This window comes from Bicyclus anynana, chromosome 24 (genome assembly GCF_947172395.1).
Source record: "Bicyclus anynana chromosome 24, ilBicAnyn1.1, whole genome shotgun sequence".
Classification (NCBI taxonomy): domain Eukaryota; kingdom Metazoa; phylum Arthropoda; class Insecta; order Lepidoptera; family Nymphalidae; genus Bicyclus; species Bicyclus anynana.
The window spans coordinates 854199-873313 of NC_069106.1; the positions used below are offsets into that span (position 1 = coordinate 854199).

The following is a 19115-nucleotide window of genomic DNA, read 5'->3' on the forward strand; positions in this document are numbered from 1 at the left end:
TTCAAACGGTGATGGAAAACATCGTAAGGAAACCTGCATACCAGAGCATTTTCTTAGTTCTCTGCGTGTGTGAATTCTGCCAACCCGCATTACGCCAGCGTGGTGGACTATTGGCCTAACCTCTCTCATTCTGAGAGGAGACTCGAGCTCAGCAGAGAATCGAATATGGGTAGATAACGACTAACGACTATAAAAAATACGCTTTATATATTCTACCTTGATTAACGTGGACGCACTGCGTTGAAAGTTGCCTCAGACCAATTATAGGCCTTGCTTTTTCTGTTAAAGTACAGGACCAAAGATCTAATGCGATTACAAAAACTATCTCTAATCTTAATCTCTATCTGTATAGCATCGATGTTTCGTAGTTGTAATCTTTTTTGTCGATTAAAGAGCTCGTTAAAATACCTTTATGTAGTTGAATGATGTAAAAAACGGGCCAAAATATCTAGTTTAGTATAAGATACTCGTATCAAAACTAAGCTCCTTTTCCTCAGAAAATGACAGACAATTTTATTCGTGAATTTAGGTGTGATACTGTTCCTTTATTTTTATTTTTTCTTTTATTTTTTTATATTTTTATATTTTTTTATTTTTTGTTTCTTTTTATTATTTTTTACTGTTCCTTCTATAATGAGTCTAAGGAAGTAGCCTCATACGCCACTCGTCCAGAGTGTGGCAGGCTCCTTAGAATAAGCAGAAGTTTCTCCCTGATTCCTCCCTGGCGACGGCCTTGGATGATAAGCATGTTGTCGAGTACTCACATGGTGCCCTTCTTGACGGACATGTTGAGGTTGCTGAGCACATGGTTGGGCCGCTTGTTGGAGCCGTAGTGTTTGAAGGCGTGCTGTACGCAGACTGCCTGCTGTCTTTTTTGCCAAACCTGAGAAAAACACAAATTTACTTCAAATATTTTTATTCTCTGTTATAAACTACCACTTTAGTACTTCATAAATTACGATACAGCCTCCTTATGTGACTTGTAATTTATCTTTAACCTAAACTTATCATCATCATCATCATCATCATATCAGCCGATGGACGTCCACTGCAGGACATAGGCCTTTTGTAGGGACTTCCAAACATCCTGATACTGAGCTACCTGCATCCAGCGAATCTGCGACTCGCTTGATGTCGTCAGTCTACCTGGTGGGGGTCTACCAACACTGCGCTGCGCTTTCTGGTGCGGGGTCGCACTTAAACTTTTATTATATTATTATTAATATACTAAGATAAAGTCCAATAACTTAGTCTTAGTCTTTAACTAGCTATTACTGTAAGGGATATCTTTTAACTAAGCTTTATATCGCCTCTTGTATAAATAAGGAGGGAGGCCGGGCCTTGTAGCAGGCCGTTTAAAGTATGCTGGTAATAGTATGTTAACTTAACATAGGCCGTTAAAATGGGCTTCTTTTTTATTCTATACAAGTTAGCCCTTGACTACAATCTCACCTTATGGTAAGTGATGATGCAATCTAAGATGAAAGCTGGCTAACTTGTTAGGAGTAGGATAAAATCGACACCCCTTACGGTTGAAAATGATGGAGCATATTTCTTAAGTCATCAAGTTTTATTATACTATCCCTTAAATGGGAGGCTACACCGGTAAATTAGGCTGGTAATGATGAGACACTCTGTCAGAATTTGAATTACTTTAAGGTCTTGAAAACCACATATACTTTGATTTAAAGTCTACCCAAATAGACCATGGCGTGTAATACAAAAACAATAGGAAATAAACTGCCATCCAAATGTATTCAAACGCACAATAGACAGTTAAGATGCAAAAGGTAATGAAACAAATTAAATATACTCAGAATCACTACAGGAAGCTACGAATCAAAATGTTTTCCTCATAGTAAAACTTGTAATTATCCTGATAACATTAGACGCGATCTTGTGGACGATTAACCTATTTGGTAATGACCTCTTTAGTGCGACAGAGCACGTAACTCTATAGTTAGAATTACAGACTTGAAGTATGCTCATACCAATAAAAAAAATATCAAAATCGGACCCAAGAAAAAAAGATCTTTATTTTTAAGTATATGCCACATATCAAATTTTTAAATTCTAAGTTATATTATGGCTTAACTGAATACTAACGCATATCACTAACTAACTCTATAGTTAGTGAAATAAGAGAATGCTATAGAGCCTCAATAGCTCATCGGTAAAGCGGTCAGACTCATCACCGAGGGGTGGTGGTTCGATCCCCGCTCCCTTGGTCTATTGTCGTACTGACTCCTAATACAGTCTTTCCCAACTTTTGAGGGTAGCAGGTATCAAGGTCTAGACTTTAAATTATCGAATTGTTTTTTAATATTTTTTACAGGGAATCATGTACCCCGTCGTCAGAACCGTGGCGCAGTGATATGCGCGGTAAATTTACAAGACGGAGGTCCTGGGTTCGATCCCCGGCTGCGCCGATTGAGGTTTTCCTTATTGCTCCAAGTCTGGCTGGTGGGAGGCTTAGGTCGTGGCTAATTACCACCCTACCGACAAAAACGTACCGCCAAGCGATTTAGCGATGTCGAGTAGAAACCGAAAGGGGTGTGGATTTTCATCCTCCTCCTAACAAGTTAGCCCGCTTGCATCTAAGGATGCATCATCATAGTCAAGGGCTAACTTGTACAGATTAAAAATTAAAAAAAATCGTAACATCCCTTCGTTAGAGACCCTTTAAGTTTGATCCTTGTTTTACGAAGGATTGCCACAAAGATAAATAACTGATCACTGACATGATTTTTGAAATGATCCCGAGGTATGATGATGATGTACTCACAGTGCTGTTATTGATGTCGAGCGGCATGGAGAACTGTATCTGACTCATCTTGGACTCCTTCTCATCGCCCGCCGGCGATGAAGGCGAGGTTTCTCTGTTTGCAAAAGAAAAATAACGTTATTTTCTTCCATAGACTCAATCTATACTAATATTATAAAGAGGTTCAGTTTGTGGTGTTCATGGGATTATCTCTGTATCCACTGAACCGATTTTTTAAATTCTCTTAGCACAAAAAGCCACGTTATTTATGAGTGTCATAGGTTATATTTTATCCCTTATTCTCACGGAAACAACGACGAGGGTCACGTCGTTCAGTCTCCATAATAATAAAAACTGAAATACTTAGTAACAAATATTGTTTGAAGAAGCTATAATCTATGCGACTAAAGTCCGGCCGCTCAGGGATTTCGTTTCTGACAGGTGGGCGATGTAACATGAGAGAGAGAGACAAAAAACGAAGCAATTGTAATTGTATATGTTTGTCCCTTGACTTTTATCTCCGAGCTTGAATCTGACTTTAATAAATGTATTTAATTCGTTTAAAAGCGTCAAAGTAAATTAGAGGCTAAAACAACTTGAGAAGTAACTTTTTAACATTTCTCCGCCATTGTATGACAGTTTTTTGTTTAAATTCAAACCGCATAGACGCAAGCGCATCTTTTATTCAGTCAATGCATTCGGGTTTTGACATATGCCTCACGGTCAGCATGGCGAAACAATCGCCATTACAAATTTACGCGACGAAACATGTAAAACTATACCCATCCCACTTTAACACAACCTTGGTCAACTACATTACGTATTGCCGTTTCGTCAGTGATCGATAATCGATATGACGTAGGTGTTAGATTGATATCGATTATAATTATTGAATAAATATGGTCGTCATAGATTCGTAAACGGTTGACCTATTAAGTTAGTAAAGGAATGAATTGTATAACGCATTTGTTTGGACGCATTTGAATCAGGGGCGTAGCTTCAGCTGTATCAGCCGTATCAATGATATGGGGCCCCCGGACTGCAGAGGCCCCTTACGTGTGATAGCAAATAGTAAAATGCAGGTTCTCTACAATCTCACTTAATACTTTCGCTGTGGCACTGATTTTTCTGAACTTTCCTCTGGTGTGGTACGAGGTCCATCGACCTCGTAACTCTTTAACACGCTAGACGTACAAGGTCCATTGACCTCGTATCGCAGCGAACGTTTTAATATGGTTCTTCCCGGAGAAAAAAAACCAAAGAAACTGCAGTTTTCACATCAGAAATGACAAAAGTAAAAAATAATCGTTTTCTTCCCGGGTAAGAATACGTCAATTTACACCGTACATGTTGGAAATATTCTACTTAATAGGTTAAGTAACTGTCATTACATTTTTGTTTCTTTTGCGAAAAATCTTTACCCTTTATTTGAGCCCCCCAACTAATGATATACGGCCCCTGCAAGGTACGCTACGTCACTGTGTTGCATTGATTCTATTCAAAATGTTCGTTCTATTTACTTGTCAGCCGACGAAAATGGAGAGAAGATTATCAATTCGACGTATATATCTTTGTATGTATTGGAACACTATTTTATTCGCAAATCTAAAACCCAATTCTAATAATATGAGCAATACATTATATCCACATTTTATTAAATGTAAATATAGATTATTTCTAAAGAATTTTAAATTAAATCAGTTTACAAAAATCGGAAACTTTCCAGACTTTATTGCAATCACCTTTTTAAATCATCAAAATTCTTTTAGCTATTAAAATTCATACTAATTTAGAACAATTTGATGATATTTGAGCTTAATTATTTTGATTGAAATTAAAAACAAAAAAAATCCAATAATATGTGCAATGCATTATACCCACATATTATGTCAATGTATATAATATAATAGCTTATATTATATACATATACATATTATATGCTGATGTCTTAAGAATTTTAAATTAAATCAGTTTACAAAAATCGGAAACTTTCCAGACTTTATTGCAATCACCTTTTGAATCATCAAAATTCTTTTAGCCATAAAATTTCATACGTACATTTAGAACAATTTGATGAAATTGGAGCTTAATTATTTTGATTGGGATCAAAAACAAAATGACCATATATTGTTATGATACAAACTCGTTAACGGTATTAACACAAGGTAAAAAAACACTGACGTCAGCAATTGGTCAGGTCAATGAACTTAGTTACACGATTTTGCCTTCCGAAGGCAATGTTTTTTGCGGGCAATGGTCAGGTTGGATTGTAAGTATAGTACAAACAAGGTGATTTGATATATTGCTCAGAACCGTTACAATTTCGCGTGTTTTAGCTATTTTTAAAGTCGTTTTTATAAATAGCGTATATGCTCCAAAGTATGAAATTCATATTTTTTTATTATGACACTTACAGATTAAAATTAATACATAGTCTTAAATTGACACGATCTATAATACTAAAGGTATAATGTAGACAACATGCTTTATTATAACTATTAGCATTCAGCAATTTAAAAAAAAACAAAACCAAGTAAGAATACAAGATTCGTAATTTTAAGTACATCTTTTATTTATTTTAAGTAAGCTCAGTTTACAGCTCAGAAACGTCCTATCGATAGTTTGGCCGGGAACTTTTTAAGCAACCTACTCGAAAGATTTTTTTAACACAATATTCAAAATTTCATCCACGGTGCGAGTTGCACTACTAAGTATCATCATCATTAGCAACCATTTTAGGCTCACTATTGAGCACGAGTCTCCTCTAAGAATGAGAAAGGTAAAGCCAATAATCCACCACGCTGGCCCAATTGGCAGACTTCACACACTTAGAGAATGAGACACTGTTTGAGACACGTGATATTTAATTTCTTAAAATTCACACAACTGAAAAGTTATGGAGCTGCATGCCCCGGACTGGATTCGAACCTACGCCCTCCGAATCGAAGACATACTATCTTAAATACTACTACCTATATACTATCTTAAATACTGTTATTAGATGTGGATACGACAATAGTCCGAGCATGAGATTGAACCTACGACCCCTCTGTTCTTAACCGGCTTTGGAGTTACTTTGGCTCTATTGATTCTTTTGAATCTATTTAAAGTAGATTACAGAGTTTGTAAAATAGATTAATTGTTTGTAAAGTAGATTAAAGTGTTCTTTGTTTTTTTTTGTTTTTTTTATTCTTTACAATTTAGCCATTGACTACAATCTCACCTGATGGTAAGTGATGATGCAGTCTAAGATGGAAGCGGACTAACTTGTTAGGAGGATGAAAATCCACACCCCTTTCGGTTTCTACACAACATCGTACCGGAACGCTAAATCGCTTGGCGGTACGTTTTTGTCGGTAGGGTGATAACTAGCCACGGCCGAAGCCTCCCACCAACCAGACCTGGACCAATTAAGAAAATCTCAATCTGCCCAGCTGGGAATCGAACCCAGGACCTCCGTCCAGTAAATCCATCGCGCACACCACTGCGCCACGGAGGCCGTATATTACAGAGTATTTAAAGTAGATTACAGAGTTTGTAAATTAGATTAATTGTTTGTAAAGTAGATTACGGAGTTTGGAATTCCCAAAACAAGAAACTATGATAATGTAGTTACGTGTGTAGAAACATTATGGAATGTTACCACAAGGACGCCCGCCACGCTTCCTTTTTGTGGGCAGGCGTCAACCACAAACAGGCACCTGTCAAGGTGTTAATCTGTTTTAACATTAAATTATATAATCGTTATTACTTGTTACAATTTTTTTTTTATTGATTGTTGATTTGTTTTGAGTAAAAAGACTAAATTTTAAATCGTCCTTCTAGTCATGCATTACTGATAATATAAATAGAAAACATACAGACACACGTCACATTTTTTACGTCGTTGGTTAAAAATAGCCCAAAAAAAGTTTGGTTGTAAAGAAGACGAATAAAAAAAAAATATATACATTTTTTTATATATTTTATCCAAGATACTATCCAAGATCCGTACTAACACACCTAGTTAAATAAATAACTTGGTTACAACCTTTTTGATGTTTTTTGGTCGTATTTTAGTTATGTCGTCATCAACCCATATTCGGCTCACTGCTGAGATCGAGTCTCCTCTCAGAATGAGAAGTGTTAGGCCAATAGTCCACCACGCTGGCCCAATGCGGATTGGCAGACTTCACACACGCAGAGAATTAAGATAATTCACTGGTATGCAGGTTTCCTCGCGATGTTTTCCTTTACCGTTTGAGACACGTGATATTTAATTTCTTAAAATGCATACAACTGAAAAGTTGGAAGTGCATGCCCCTGGCCGAATTCGAACCCACACCCTCCGGAATCGGAGGCAGAGGTCATATCCACTGGGCTATCACGGCTCCATATATACGTATACAGTATAAAATATTATTGCATATAACGCTACATAATTCCTCTAAAGTCGTTAAGTGAAGTCTTTATGCTCAAGATCTATAAATATGTACCTGTAATAGTTATCTGGTCTCATACATTAACTTCAGCGAAACTGGTCGCGTGAACTCGACTACCAACTATAAATAGATGTTTGACCAGTGGTATTACAACCTACTATATGTATATCGTGAATTAATAGGTATTATCAAATTATATTCAACCTAATCAGGGTTGGGCAGAAATACAAATACCTACGTATTTTTATTTCAATAACTTCCTAAAAATATAATTTGTAATTAGCTCTGGTGTGTATTTTGTATATATTTAGTAATTTAAATAACTACACATGGATTCAAAATTGATTCCAAAAATACATTTATCGTGGTACAAAACCAACGACTTATATCATATTTGTTTCGTACACGTAAGCAGAAAAATGGCCGATTGTTGTCTGACAGCATTTTGTAATATGTATTAAATATGAAAATATATATTCAGTATTTTATATTTTAAATACATACGTGAGAATGTATTTTCAATATAAATGCATGCTATATACAGCATGCATTTTGCCCAGCTCTGAATCACTGAATGTAATAAGCAAAAAATGCGCATTTTTCATTCATTGATATGAAACAAAAAGAATAGTTTATTTTTATACACACAAAATATCGTCTCTTTAATACTTCGTTTAAAAATAATTTGTTTGAAATAGGAAAGTCTTAATAATTGTATCTATAGTAATATTATAAAGCTGAAGAGTGTTTTTGTTTAAATGCGCTAATCTCAGGAATTCAGGGTCCGATTTGATAAATTCTTTCAGTATTAGATAGCCCATTTATCGAGGAAGGCTATATTATCCGTATTCCTACATGAACGGGAACCACGCGGGTGGAACCGCGCGGCGTCAGCTAGTTGTATTATATAGGAAGCTGTATTACGTAACGCCGAATGGAAAGGTTATAGTGTTGCGCGGCTCGAGGTGAGGGGTCAGAGTTATCTATTGTGTATGAATATTTTCCTGTACATTTTGTACTGAGTTTTTGCATGATTGACGTATGCATGCATACTATTTTTTGTTGTATTAAATAATGATCATGTTGGTCCAGTGGTTAGCTTATGGCTTCTGGATCAGGAGGGCCTAGGTTCGAGTTTTGAGTTGGGCTATGAGGTACTGATATTTTTTTTCTTCAGTTAAATTGTCCCAATTTCAAATAAGTCGTGATAGTCCGTGGATGACCTCTACCTCCGATTCTGGAGGTTGTGGGTTCGAATCCGGTCTGGGTCCGGTCCTCCAACTTTTCAGCTAAGTGCATTTTAAACTTAAGAAATTAAATAAGGAAACCTGCATACCTGAAAATTTTGTCAACTTTATACGTGTGTGAAGTCTGCCAATTTTTTTGGAGCAATTGGGACCCCCCCCCTCACTTTATGTCATTGCAAAGTCCATGGTTCCCGCAGGATTTGTAAAAAACAGAATTCCACGCGGACGATGTCGCGGGCGTCTGCTAGTAATTGATAAATTCAAGAGTTTGAGAGATGAGTGAAGGCAAACAATAGAAATGCAAACAGACATGCCTGACCGTTGACTCAGAGTATTCATTGTATGCAGACTGCATTCACAATACGCCATTGCATTGGCACGTTCGTCCGTAGCTCGCATGAACGCTTCAATGAGAAAATTATTATCTTATGGACATCAGTGAGCCTAGGATACTAGGATATCACGAGTTTCGCGCGTGAGAGGCTTATTGTCAACCAATAGTTTAGAAATCGAAAATATCACTCGCGAGCAAGCGATATTCGCAATTACGCCGCTATTTTCTTTTGTAAAAGAATATTTGTCATTTTTTTTTAAATGATAACCAATTTTTCTCATTCCCCTCCAAATAGTCTGAAAAGTGGGTACGCCAATAGTCCAACGGGCCGGGAATCGAACCACAACCTCTCGGTGATAAGTACGACCGCTTTACCTTTGAGCTATTGAGGCTATTGGTCGACGCTGTCTCTTTCGTCTTTTGTCTTTCATCAATAGATATTATCGCAGATAAGTGAATAATTCTTAAAAGGACACCGTTCGCAAACTGACCCGTTTTGTGCAAAATTGCGTAAACCAAACTTGATTTAGTTCGGTTAGCCGATGGACGTTGGGGTCCCAAGGTGCTGGAATGGCGACCCCGCACCGTTAAGCACACTGTTGGTCGATTCCCCACTAGGTGGAGTTGGTGGTTAGTGAGGTGGGTTGCAGGGAGCCGCTGGATGCAGGCGGCTCGAGACCGTTGAGCTTGGAGGTCCATGGAAGAGGCCTATGCTCAGCAGTGGACGTCCATCGGCTGATTATGATGATGATGATGAAACTAGATTTAAATTTTAAGATTTCGAGGTAAGGTACCCTAAAAAATATAATTATTTGTATGTTGATCGGTTATGCAAATAAGCTAAATATATTCTATTAACTAAAATGTAAATAGTAAACTTGAATAAAGTAATGTACATAATACATAGCTAATGTAAAATAATATATTATTAAACGTTTTGAAGGCTTCGCTGTATTCAAAGGTCGTGTTTGAAAATAACATATTTGTTCAAAAGTAATTATATTTCAAGATCATTGTATCTACTCTGCTACTAATTGATTTAGTATTTTTAAGTTTTATATTTATTTATTGAAAAGAATACAAAAAGAAAAAGAAAATTTAGCTAACGTATCCTATTAACTATACAAGAATACTGGCTGCATTTCTGTTTTGGACAGACTCATTCTTTGCGCAAAAAATGAGCCAATCCTTCATATTTCAAATACAAGAAGACACCCAATACTTCGTCCGCGTGGAATTCAGTTTCACAAATCCCGCGGGAACCATGGATATTTTCGGGTTAAAAAGGAGCCTATATGTTGCTAAATAACCTCCTTTCTTCCTTATCAACCCATATTCGGCTCACTGCTGAGCTCGAGTCTCCTTTCATAATGAGAGGGGTTAGGCCAATAGTCCACCACGCTGGCCCAATGCGGATTGGCAGACTTCACACACACAGTGAATTGAGAAAATACTCAGGTATGAAGGTTCCCCTCACGATGTTTTTACTTCACCGTTTGAGACACGTGATATTTAATTTCTTAAAATGCAAAGTTGGAGGTGCATGCCCCGGACCAGATTCGAACCTTTCGGCCCCCATTAGACGAATATGTGCCAAGTATAACGAAGTTTCTAAAACTATACCGGATATCGACATCTTTCACAATTCCTTCTATGTCTTTAAAAACAAGTTGCATGACCATTTTAAACTCCATAATAATTAAATTGTCTCTATTATTAGTAAGATTTAGTTTAATGTTAATGTTTTTTCTTAATATTTATTCTTTTTGTTTTGTATAATCTACCTACCTAGTAAATTAATTTAAAAATTGTATTTAATTAAGTTAAGTTTTCTTCTTTATGCTATTGTTTTAAAATTGTATACTATTTTAATAATTTTAAATTAGGTAATAATTAATTTTGACATTTAATTCTTCCTATAAATTTGACATATTATAATTAGTTAAGTGTTGACATATCTATACTTATAATAAATCTGTAGAGGTCAATTTTGTGCATGAAATATATTTCCAAAATAACTATCAGGGGGTGATTAGTCATCGATACTGATGCCAAAAATGCAATCAGTAAAATTTTTGTCTGTCTGTCTGTCTGTCTGTCTGTCTGTCTGTCTGTCTGTCTGTATGTTCTTTATAGAAACAAAAACTACTGGACGGATTTTAACGAAACTTGGTACAATTATTCTTCATACTCCTGGGCAGGTTATAGTATACTTTATATTACGCTACAATCAATAACAGCAGAGCAGTGAAGAGAAATGTTGAGAAAACGGGAGAAGTTACTCAATTTTTTAAGCTTCCGTCGCGTGTACAGCCTTAATGGTTAAAGCTACATAGAAATCATGTTTGACGGAAATGTTTTCCTTAAAATTATCTATAAAAACACAACAGCATATATATGTCTATCTTTTATGGTTGACTCACAATAGCACGTGTAACTCCCGATAGCATAGCAGTTCGGAGCTTTCTAATTAAATTTGTCTACTCTTATTTGTTTATAACACTCATCACCCAACTAAAAAGGTAACATTATTACCTATTCAATAAAAAAAGAATCATAAAAATCGGTAAAGAAACACCAAAGTTATACAAGAAATACGCTAAGCCATCGCGCGTGCATACTAATTCATGCTATATGGATTATTTTTGTTGCCGCGCTCGACGCGACTCGCGGGGGGGGAATAAATAAAGAAGTGCAGCCTTAATGAGTAGGGTAGGGGTAGGGGTAGGGTAGGGTAGGGTAGGGGTAGGGTAGAGGTAGGGTAGGGGTAGGGTAGGGTAGGGGTAGGGTAGGGGTAGGGCAGGGGTAGGGTAGGGTAGAGGTAGGGTAGGGGTAGTTGAAAGTTTACAACGACTTTCACGCGGACGAAGTCGCGGGCGTCCGCTAGTAATTATATAAATGTTATGTGCGCCTATTGTTTATATGCATATCAGAACTCTTTAATATGTGTTATCTTATGTTTTAACGTTTAATATGTGTATTGTTGGCGTGCGTTATATAAATAAATAAAGAACCTACGCCCTCCGAATCGTAGGCAGAGGATATATCCACTGGACTATCAAGGCTTTATTTCATTTCATTTATATGTATTAACTAGCTGACGCCGCGTGGTTTTACCCGCGTGGTTCCCGTTCCCGTAGGAAAACGGGGATAATATATATCCTATAGCCTTCCTCGATAAATGGGCTATCTAACACTGAAAGAATTTTTTAAATCGGACGAGTAATTCCTGAGATTAGCGCGTCCAATCAAACAAACTCTTCAGCTTTATATATTAGTATAGAGTATTGAATAAATTCCTTAGTTTATTTGAGCTAAGAATCAAACTTCGGTTTGTAAAGAGTGCGAAAGCTAGTGGGTATATAATGATTTATTTATTTTGCTATCATCCGCGAAAATTCGGCGAACCCATGCGACAACGTCACCCATACGTACGTTTCGTACGTACGTAGAGAGTATTTTGCCGGACCTGGGTGACGTTGTCGCATGGGTTCGCCGAATTTTCGCGGATGATAGCAAAATAAATAAGTCATTATATAATCACGATGAACTTCCGCAAAGTAACGCCTGCTTCTATCCAATAGCTAGTGGGTATTCAAGATCCGTGCCGACACACACATCATTTTCAGTTATGTCACAATCCCTGCAAATGTCACGTTCAGTTGAGATTCTTTAGATGAACAAATGATAATAATTACAATTTACGTGATGTAACTTGATACAATAATGAATCACACCAAACTGAAATTGTGTATTATATAGATTGAAAGTCTGCGCTAGCTAGACAACCTTCATTCCTCAACATAGGTAAGAATAACTATGAAAGAACCGTGGTGACTTTGAACGATAATACTGTATATACTACATATATATAATAACAATAATAATAACATTTGATGATTATCTAACCCTTAACCATCCAAGAAGAAAGAAAGTTTTAGGGTTCCGTAATCCACAAGGAAGCCTTATAGTTTCGCCATGTCCGTCTGTCTGTCTGTCTGTCCGCGGACTATTTCTATTGATTAAGCATGAGTATGAACATCAAATAGACTGCCAAAATCATTACCATTCCTTTTGGCTTCGCCGTAGTCGGGTAAAATAAAATCATTAAAAATATTCTTTGGGAATATACATATAAAATGGAGATTTATCTCATAGTGTGGGATTACGTTACATAGGTCTTTTAAAAAAAGTGGGCCTGATAAAACCATTTTTCGATTTACGGATCCGTTTGTATAATATTAAAGTTTTGAGAGATAATTTTTGTTAGAGTCAAGTGTACCTCAACCAAGTAAACTATTGTCTATGGATACGTGAAAAAATTCACGAAAGTAGAATTTACTTATAAGAAACCTGTCTTTCCTTAATTCTCTTCGTGTGTGAAGTCTGCCAATCCGTATTGGGCCAGTGTGGTGGACTATACTAACCCACCATTCTGAAAAGAAACTCGTGCTCAACAGTGAGCCGAATATTGGTAGGTATTGATGATAAAAAAATAACTTATAGACAGTTGAGGCCATTAATACCTGCTACCTTTCAAAGCTACTGTCCAAACTCCATAACTCCGGCAATGTAAAATCAAGAGTAACAGAACTCCGATAATCCCGATATACAGGGTGTCCCGTAATTAATGGATAAAACGCAAATGATACACCACCTAATTATCTAAAACTAATTTGAATAGTTTTAGATAATTAGGTGATGTGTATAGTTTTAGATAATTAGGTGATGTGAATAGATTTAGATAATTAGGTGATGTGAATAGTTTTAGATAATTAGGTGATGTGAATAGTTTTAGATAATTAGGTGATGTGAATAGTTTTAAAAAAATTAGGTGGTGTATCTTCCAATTGTGTTTTTTTCATTAATTACGAAACAGCCTGTATTGTAGATTATTCACATTACATACAGTAACATGTGGTTGATATTTGAACCGTGCAATTAACACTTTTTGCGTGAAGCAATAAGCTGTAACTCTTAGCCGTTGCTCATTATGTACAGTTTCCGGTTTGCAGTGTGCTGAATCATTCTACAGTGTTGCAATTTCTAGAGGCAACACTACATTTGGTAGTAAGCTAAATAAGTTTCAGTCAAACCTCGTGATTAATTATTAAGTGTAAACTATACTTGCCTGTAATGACGTATGGAAACGTGGACACTGACAATTGGCCTTATCCACAAATTTAAAGTCACTCAGCGAGCTATGGAGAGGGTTATATTAGGAGTCTCTCTGAAGGATAAAATCCGGAACGAGGAAATCCGTAGGAGAACATAATTGATGTAGCCCAAAGGATTGGCAAACTGAAGTGGCAGTGGCGGGCCATATCTGTCGTTGATTAGATGGCCGCTGGGGCAGACGTGTTCTGGAGTGGAGACCGCGTACTAGCAAACGCAGTGTAGGACGCCCTCCAGCTAGATGGTCCGACGACATTAAGAAGGTAGTGGTAAGTGGCTGGACGAGATGTGCATCGTATGTGGTGCGCTCTAGGAAAGGCCTATGTCCAGCAGTGGACGAATACAGGCTGTTGATTGAAACTATAGTTGGGATAAAAATGATGAGATTGAACGCACTTAATTTAAGAGATAAGACCTTTCTTGTTTGTAGTATAGTAGTATCCTTTTTTTATTCTTTACAAGTTAGCCCTTGACTACAGTCTCACCTGATGATAAGTGATGCAGTCTAAGATGGAAGCGGGGGAAACTTGTTAGGAGGATGAAAATCCACACCACTTTCGGTTTCTACACGACATCGTACCGGAACGCTAAATCGCTTGGCGGTACGTCTTTGCCGGTAGGGTGGTAACAGCCACGGCCGAAGCCTCCCACCAGCCAGAAGTGTAAAATCCTACAACAATATTTTGTAGTACGAGTGTAATCAATAAATAATTGCATCCTAATTTTGTGCTTCTAAAACGAAATATGTTGGCGTAATATCGTAAATCCATAATTGTATTTAATGTTATAAATGTGAAAGTGTGTGTTTGTTTGTCCTTTCACGGGAAAACGGAGCGACGAATTGACGTGATTTTTTTAGTGGAGATTGTTAAAAGGAGAGTGACATAGGCTACTTTTTGTCTTTTTCTGACACCATACTTTCCTAAAATGGGGTTGGAAGTTTTTGTGGAGCATCTCACTATTTTGCAAGGTAGAAAGCAAACAATTGGTATGCAGACTATTTGTGACTAACAAAAACCTTTGTGTCATTTCTTTTATGCCCCCAAACATTTAAAAGAGGGAGTGAAATAAATTTTATATGGAACTTTTCGCAGTTTTTAAGGTATTAAGTTAAAAATCGTTACACAGTAGGTAGGGTAGATAGGGTAGGGGTAGGGAAGAAGCCATCATTAGTCAATGCGAAGCTTGACCGTACATTAGTTAAAGAAAAGCGAAGCTTGACCGGGTCCGCTAATAGTTAACATAAACGAGTATATTAATGCGACCGCGTCAATAAAACTCGCAGTAACAGTGAAAGTAATGTTAAAATTAAACTAGTTTTTGTGCTGTAACGAGATATTACCTCCGTTGTTGTGGTACATTCTACTTGTCCTAAATTCGTATACAGTGATTCGCAACCAAATACCTACCGGAAAACAAAAAGTTCAAATGCATATTATTGAACGTCTCATTATGATAGAGAAAAGAGGAGAATATAACTTTGTTCTTTAGAATTACTTTTACAAAGATTAAAGAGAATAATAAAATTTAAATAAATTAAATAATTATAACAAATACACACCATCCAATTATTCACTCAGAGGCAAAGTACCCAATACGCTGGCGCTGTGACCCCTCTAGATGTCAAGACTTATCCTTTTGGCCAAATAAGCGCCAGCTCTTGGATCACCTGACGCATGTATTATATTGCCGGACATACAATTAAAATTATTTTTGGTGTCTGATGACCCTAAGGTCTCAAAGGCAAGCGCCGCAAATACATTCTTGTACCAAAATTGGAATAGCAGAGCAGGACAAGAACAAAAGATATAATGTCTCATCCAACGACATACATTGTACCTACGGTTCAGAGTTCGAGAAACCTCCATGAATGAGCGGTTAGGCAAATAGTCCACCATGCTGACCCAATGCGGATTGGCAGACTTCATACTCGTATAAAATTAAGAAAATTCTCTGGTATGCAGGTTTCCTTACGATGTTTTTCCTTCACCGTTTGAGACACGTAATATTTAATTTCTTAAAATGCACACAACTGTAAAGTTGGAGGTGCATGCCACGGACCGGATTTGAACCCACACCCTCCGGAATCGGAGGCAGAGGTCATATCCAATCTATCTATCTATAGGCTATCACGTATTTTATATAAACTGTCGAGTTTTTCGCCGGGTTTTCTTAAAATAAAACCTTCCTATAAACTTTTCATTTTAAAAGTGTTTGCTAAAGTTATAACATATAAGTTATCCGAAGTTGGTATAAGATAAGATAAACTAAATTTATAGGGAGTCAGTAAAGAATTCCACGAGCAAACTGCAAAGCCCAATAAACTAAAAACTTACTTTCTCAGCAAACGGAAGCCGAGCGGTCATACTTCTCGAGATCATGACCCACTTTTCGCTTGCGCAAGAATCGAATTCGCTGTAACATGACATAATGATGGTACCTATTGCATCACAGCCTCCACACTAAATACCACCTTATCATAATAACCACAGAGTTGAATTTCCAAGTAATTATGTCCAGTTTATTTTGATACGCGATTCGGAACCTTGAGAAGGTTAGAATAAAAGCGGTTTTTGAACGGTTATATAATAGAGGAAGCCATTGTGGAAGTTGTGATTTTAATTTGGGCCTGTGTCTCAATCTTGTTTAATTATCGTATTATATTTAGCTTTGTTAATTAGGTATTCAATTAGATGACCTACTTTATTAAGGCGTACATTTTATTACTCTTTTTTTTGTTATGTAGACTTGCGCTAGAGACTAGCGCTTCGCTTTATACTATTACAGCAAATAAACAATCAAAAAAAGATTTACCAACTTCAGTTTATCTATCTTTAAATAGATAAAATATAAATAATAAAGGAAGTAGTTTCGAAACATTACATATTTCTGGAAAAGGCCCATTCTACGAATATGTTATCTGTACCCGTAACGACAAGTTAGTTATCAACCCATAGTCGGCTCACTGCTGAGCTTGAGTCTCTTCTCAGAATGAGAGGGGTTAGGCCAATAGTTCACCACGCTGGCAAAATGCAGATTGGTAGACTTTACACACACAGAGAATTAAGGAAATTCTTAAATATGCAGGTTTCCTCATGATGTTTCCCTTCACCGTTTGAGACATGTGATATTTAATTTCGTAAGATGCACACAACTGAAAAGTTGGAGGTGCATTTTCCGGACCGGATTCAAACCCACACCTTCCAGAAGGTCATATCCACTGGGCTATCACAAGTATCACAGATCACGAAAAGTATTCATCAGTAAAATCGATAACAAACATCACAAAAGCAAAATTTCACAATAGAGCTAGTTCGTAATAAACCATTTTTAATTTTTTGGATTACTCTGACTCTCTGAGACTTTTCAAAAAGCAATAAGGAAAATTATTCCGTTCAAGTAACCACAAATTCCCCATACTTACGTTATACACAAAAAAAAAAGTAATAACACTAATTACGTATCACGTAATAAATAATTTTACGCACCAAACTTGAACCTAGCCATAAAAATATCTATGTCATTGGGCCACAGAACTTACGTAAGATCAACGGGTTGAAGCGTTTGCAAGTTGTTGGGTTCATATACGCCAACTGTTGGGACAAATATTGGTCAAATATCGCCAAGCTTGTTGACAAGATGGCTAAGGCTACGTCCCACTAAGCGATGTGAACAATACTCCTGCAGGAGCTCTATATGACGACCTCAAATGTGATCGTGAGCTTGGTCGTTATTATAAACAAGCCACTTCAGATTTATCGTCACAAATGTTGGCCAATATTGTCCCTAGAGTAGGCATTGGCCAACGTTGGACACAACGCTAAGTTTGTTATAGACGGATGCAATATTTATGACGTCTCGGAAATCAGCTTCGGCTGTCGCGAAGTTGCGTGAAAGACACGTGAGGCGATTTCGGATGGGAGGGAGGCGAGCGGGGTAATGCTCTGCCGCCACCTTCTACGTTACCGCTTATACCTAAAATATTGTAATGCGCAGCTTATCACACAATGTTGTGAAAAGTCATAAAGTTTGCATGCTATTATACCACCTAACGGGTCTGCACATACAAACGAGTGGCATGGGAGGTAGCTAGGAAAGGAGGCAGAGACGTAGTGGAGCGGTGCCAATGTGTCCGGCCATAGTGGACAATGTCGCAGCAACGAGATCAGTATAGTGTGGTTGTGGCATTAACGATTGAAGCCACTTACAATTCACAAACGTTTGCTAACGTTGTTCCCAGAATTTGCATTGGCCAACATTGGCCAAGCTTGTTGCCAAGCTAAGAAAGAATCCACTCCACATTGATCGTCCTTGGCACAGACTTGTAGATTTGCAATCGTAATTTGCAAGTTGTTTAAGTTTTTAAACTATTTAAACGCCAGGAAAATAGACGATATTGTAGATAAACTTTTTAAGAGATTAAAGAAATATATATATGTACACAAATATTCCGTATTCACAAGTAAAAATATCGTTAAACATCTAACTCTATACTCGAACTTTTTTTCATATTCCTACTAGAAGCATTCTAGAACTCCCAAGTGGATTACAGCAAAGAAAAAAACCCGGAAACCGATTCCTCCGAGCAAGGCCTTGGAAAAGAAGTTCTAAAAATGTCTATTGAATAGAAAACGCTGATTGGTTAATTAAGATTGCTAAAGATCATTGATCAATCGTTAAAATATTTATGAATAGCCTTACACAATACTAATTATAAGAAGATTTGCTATTTCGCTATTGTTGGTATATCATAAGGTTGTCTGGAAGGGCTGAAAGAAATCGCCTTCCTATCCTGCTTTCTTCATAATATTTCTATTTGTTTTGATATTGTGGTGTGCAAAGTATTATTTAATCACACTAATATATAATAGCGAAAGATAGTGTGTAAGTGTGTATGTTTGTTTATCCTTTGTGCAGTGGCTACTAAAGTGATTTGGCTGAAATTTGGAATGGAAATAGATTTTTCTCTGGATTACTACATGGGCTACTTTTCATCTCGGAAAAATTCATGGTTCCTGCAGGGTTTGTGAAAAACTGAAATCCACGCGGACGAAGTCGCAGGCGTCCGCTAGTAAATAATAAATAAAAATTCAATAAGCCGCTGGATGCAAGTGTCACAAAACCGTGTTGTTTGAAAGACCTTATAAGAGTACTATGTTCAGTGATAATCCAGT

At 37.0% G+C, this 19115-nt stretch overlaps 1 protein-coding gene across 2 annotated transcripts in view; it reads right to left on the reverse strand.

The window, feature by feature from the left end:
* Positions 1 to 19115, reverse strand: part of LOC112050296 (ABC transporter G family member 23) — a 104631-nt gene that overhangs the window by 35010 nt on the left and 50506 nt on the right. For both annotated transcript variants that reach the window (XM_024088529.2, XM_052889079.1), the window contains 2 exons: positions 2786 to 2879; positions 765 to 883 (listed from right to left, as the gene is read on the reverse strand). In XM_024088529.2, coding sequence (XP_023944297.1) covers positions 765 to 883; positions 2786 to 2879 — 213 coding nt within the window. The remainder of the gene's footprint in view (positions 1 to 764; positions 884 to 2785; positions 2880 to 19115) is intronic.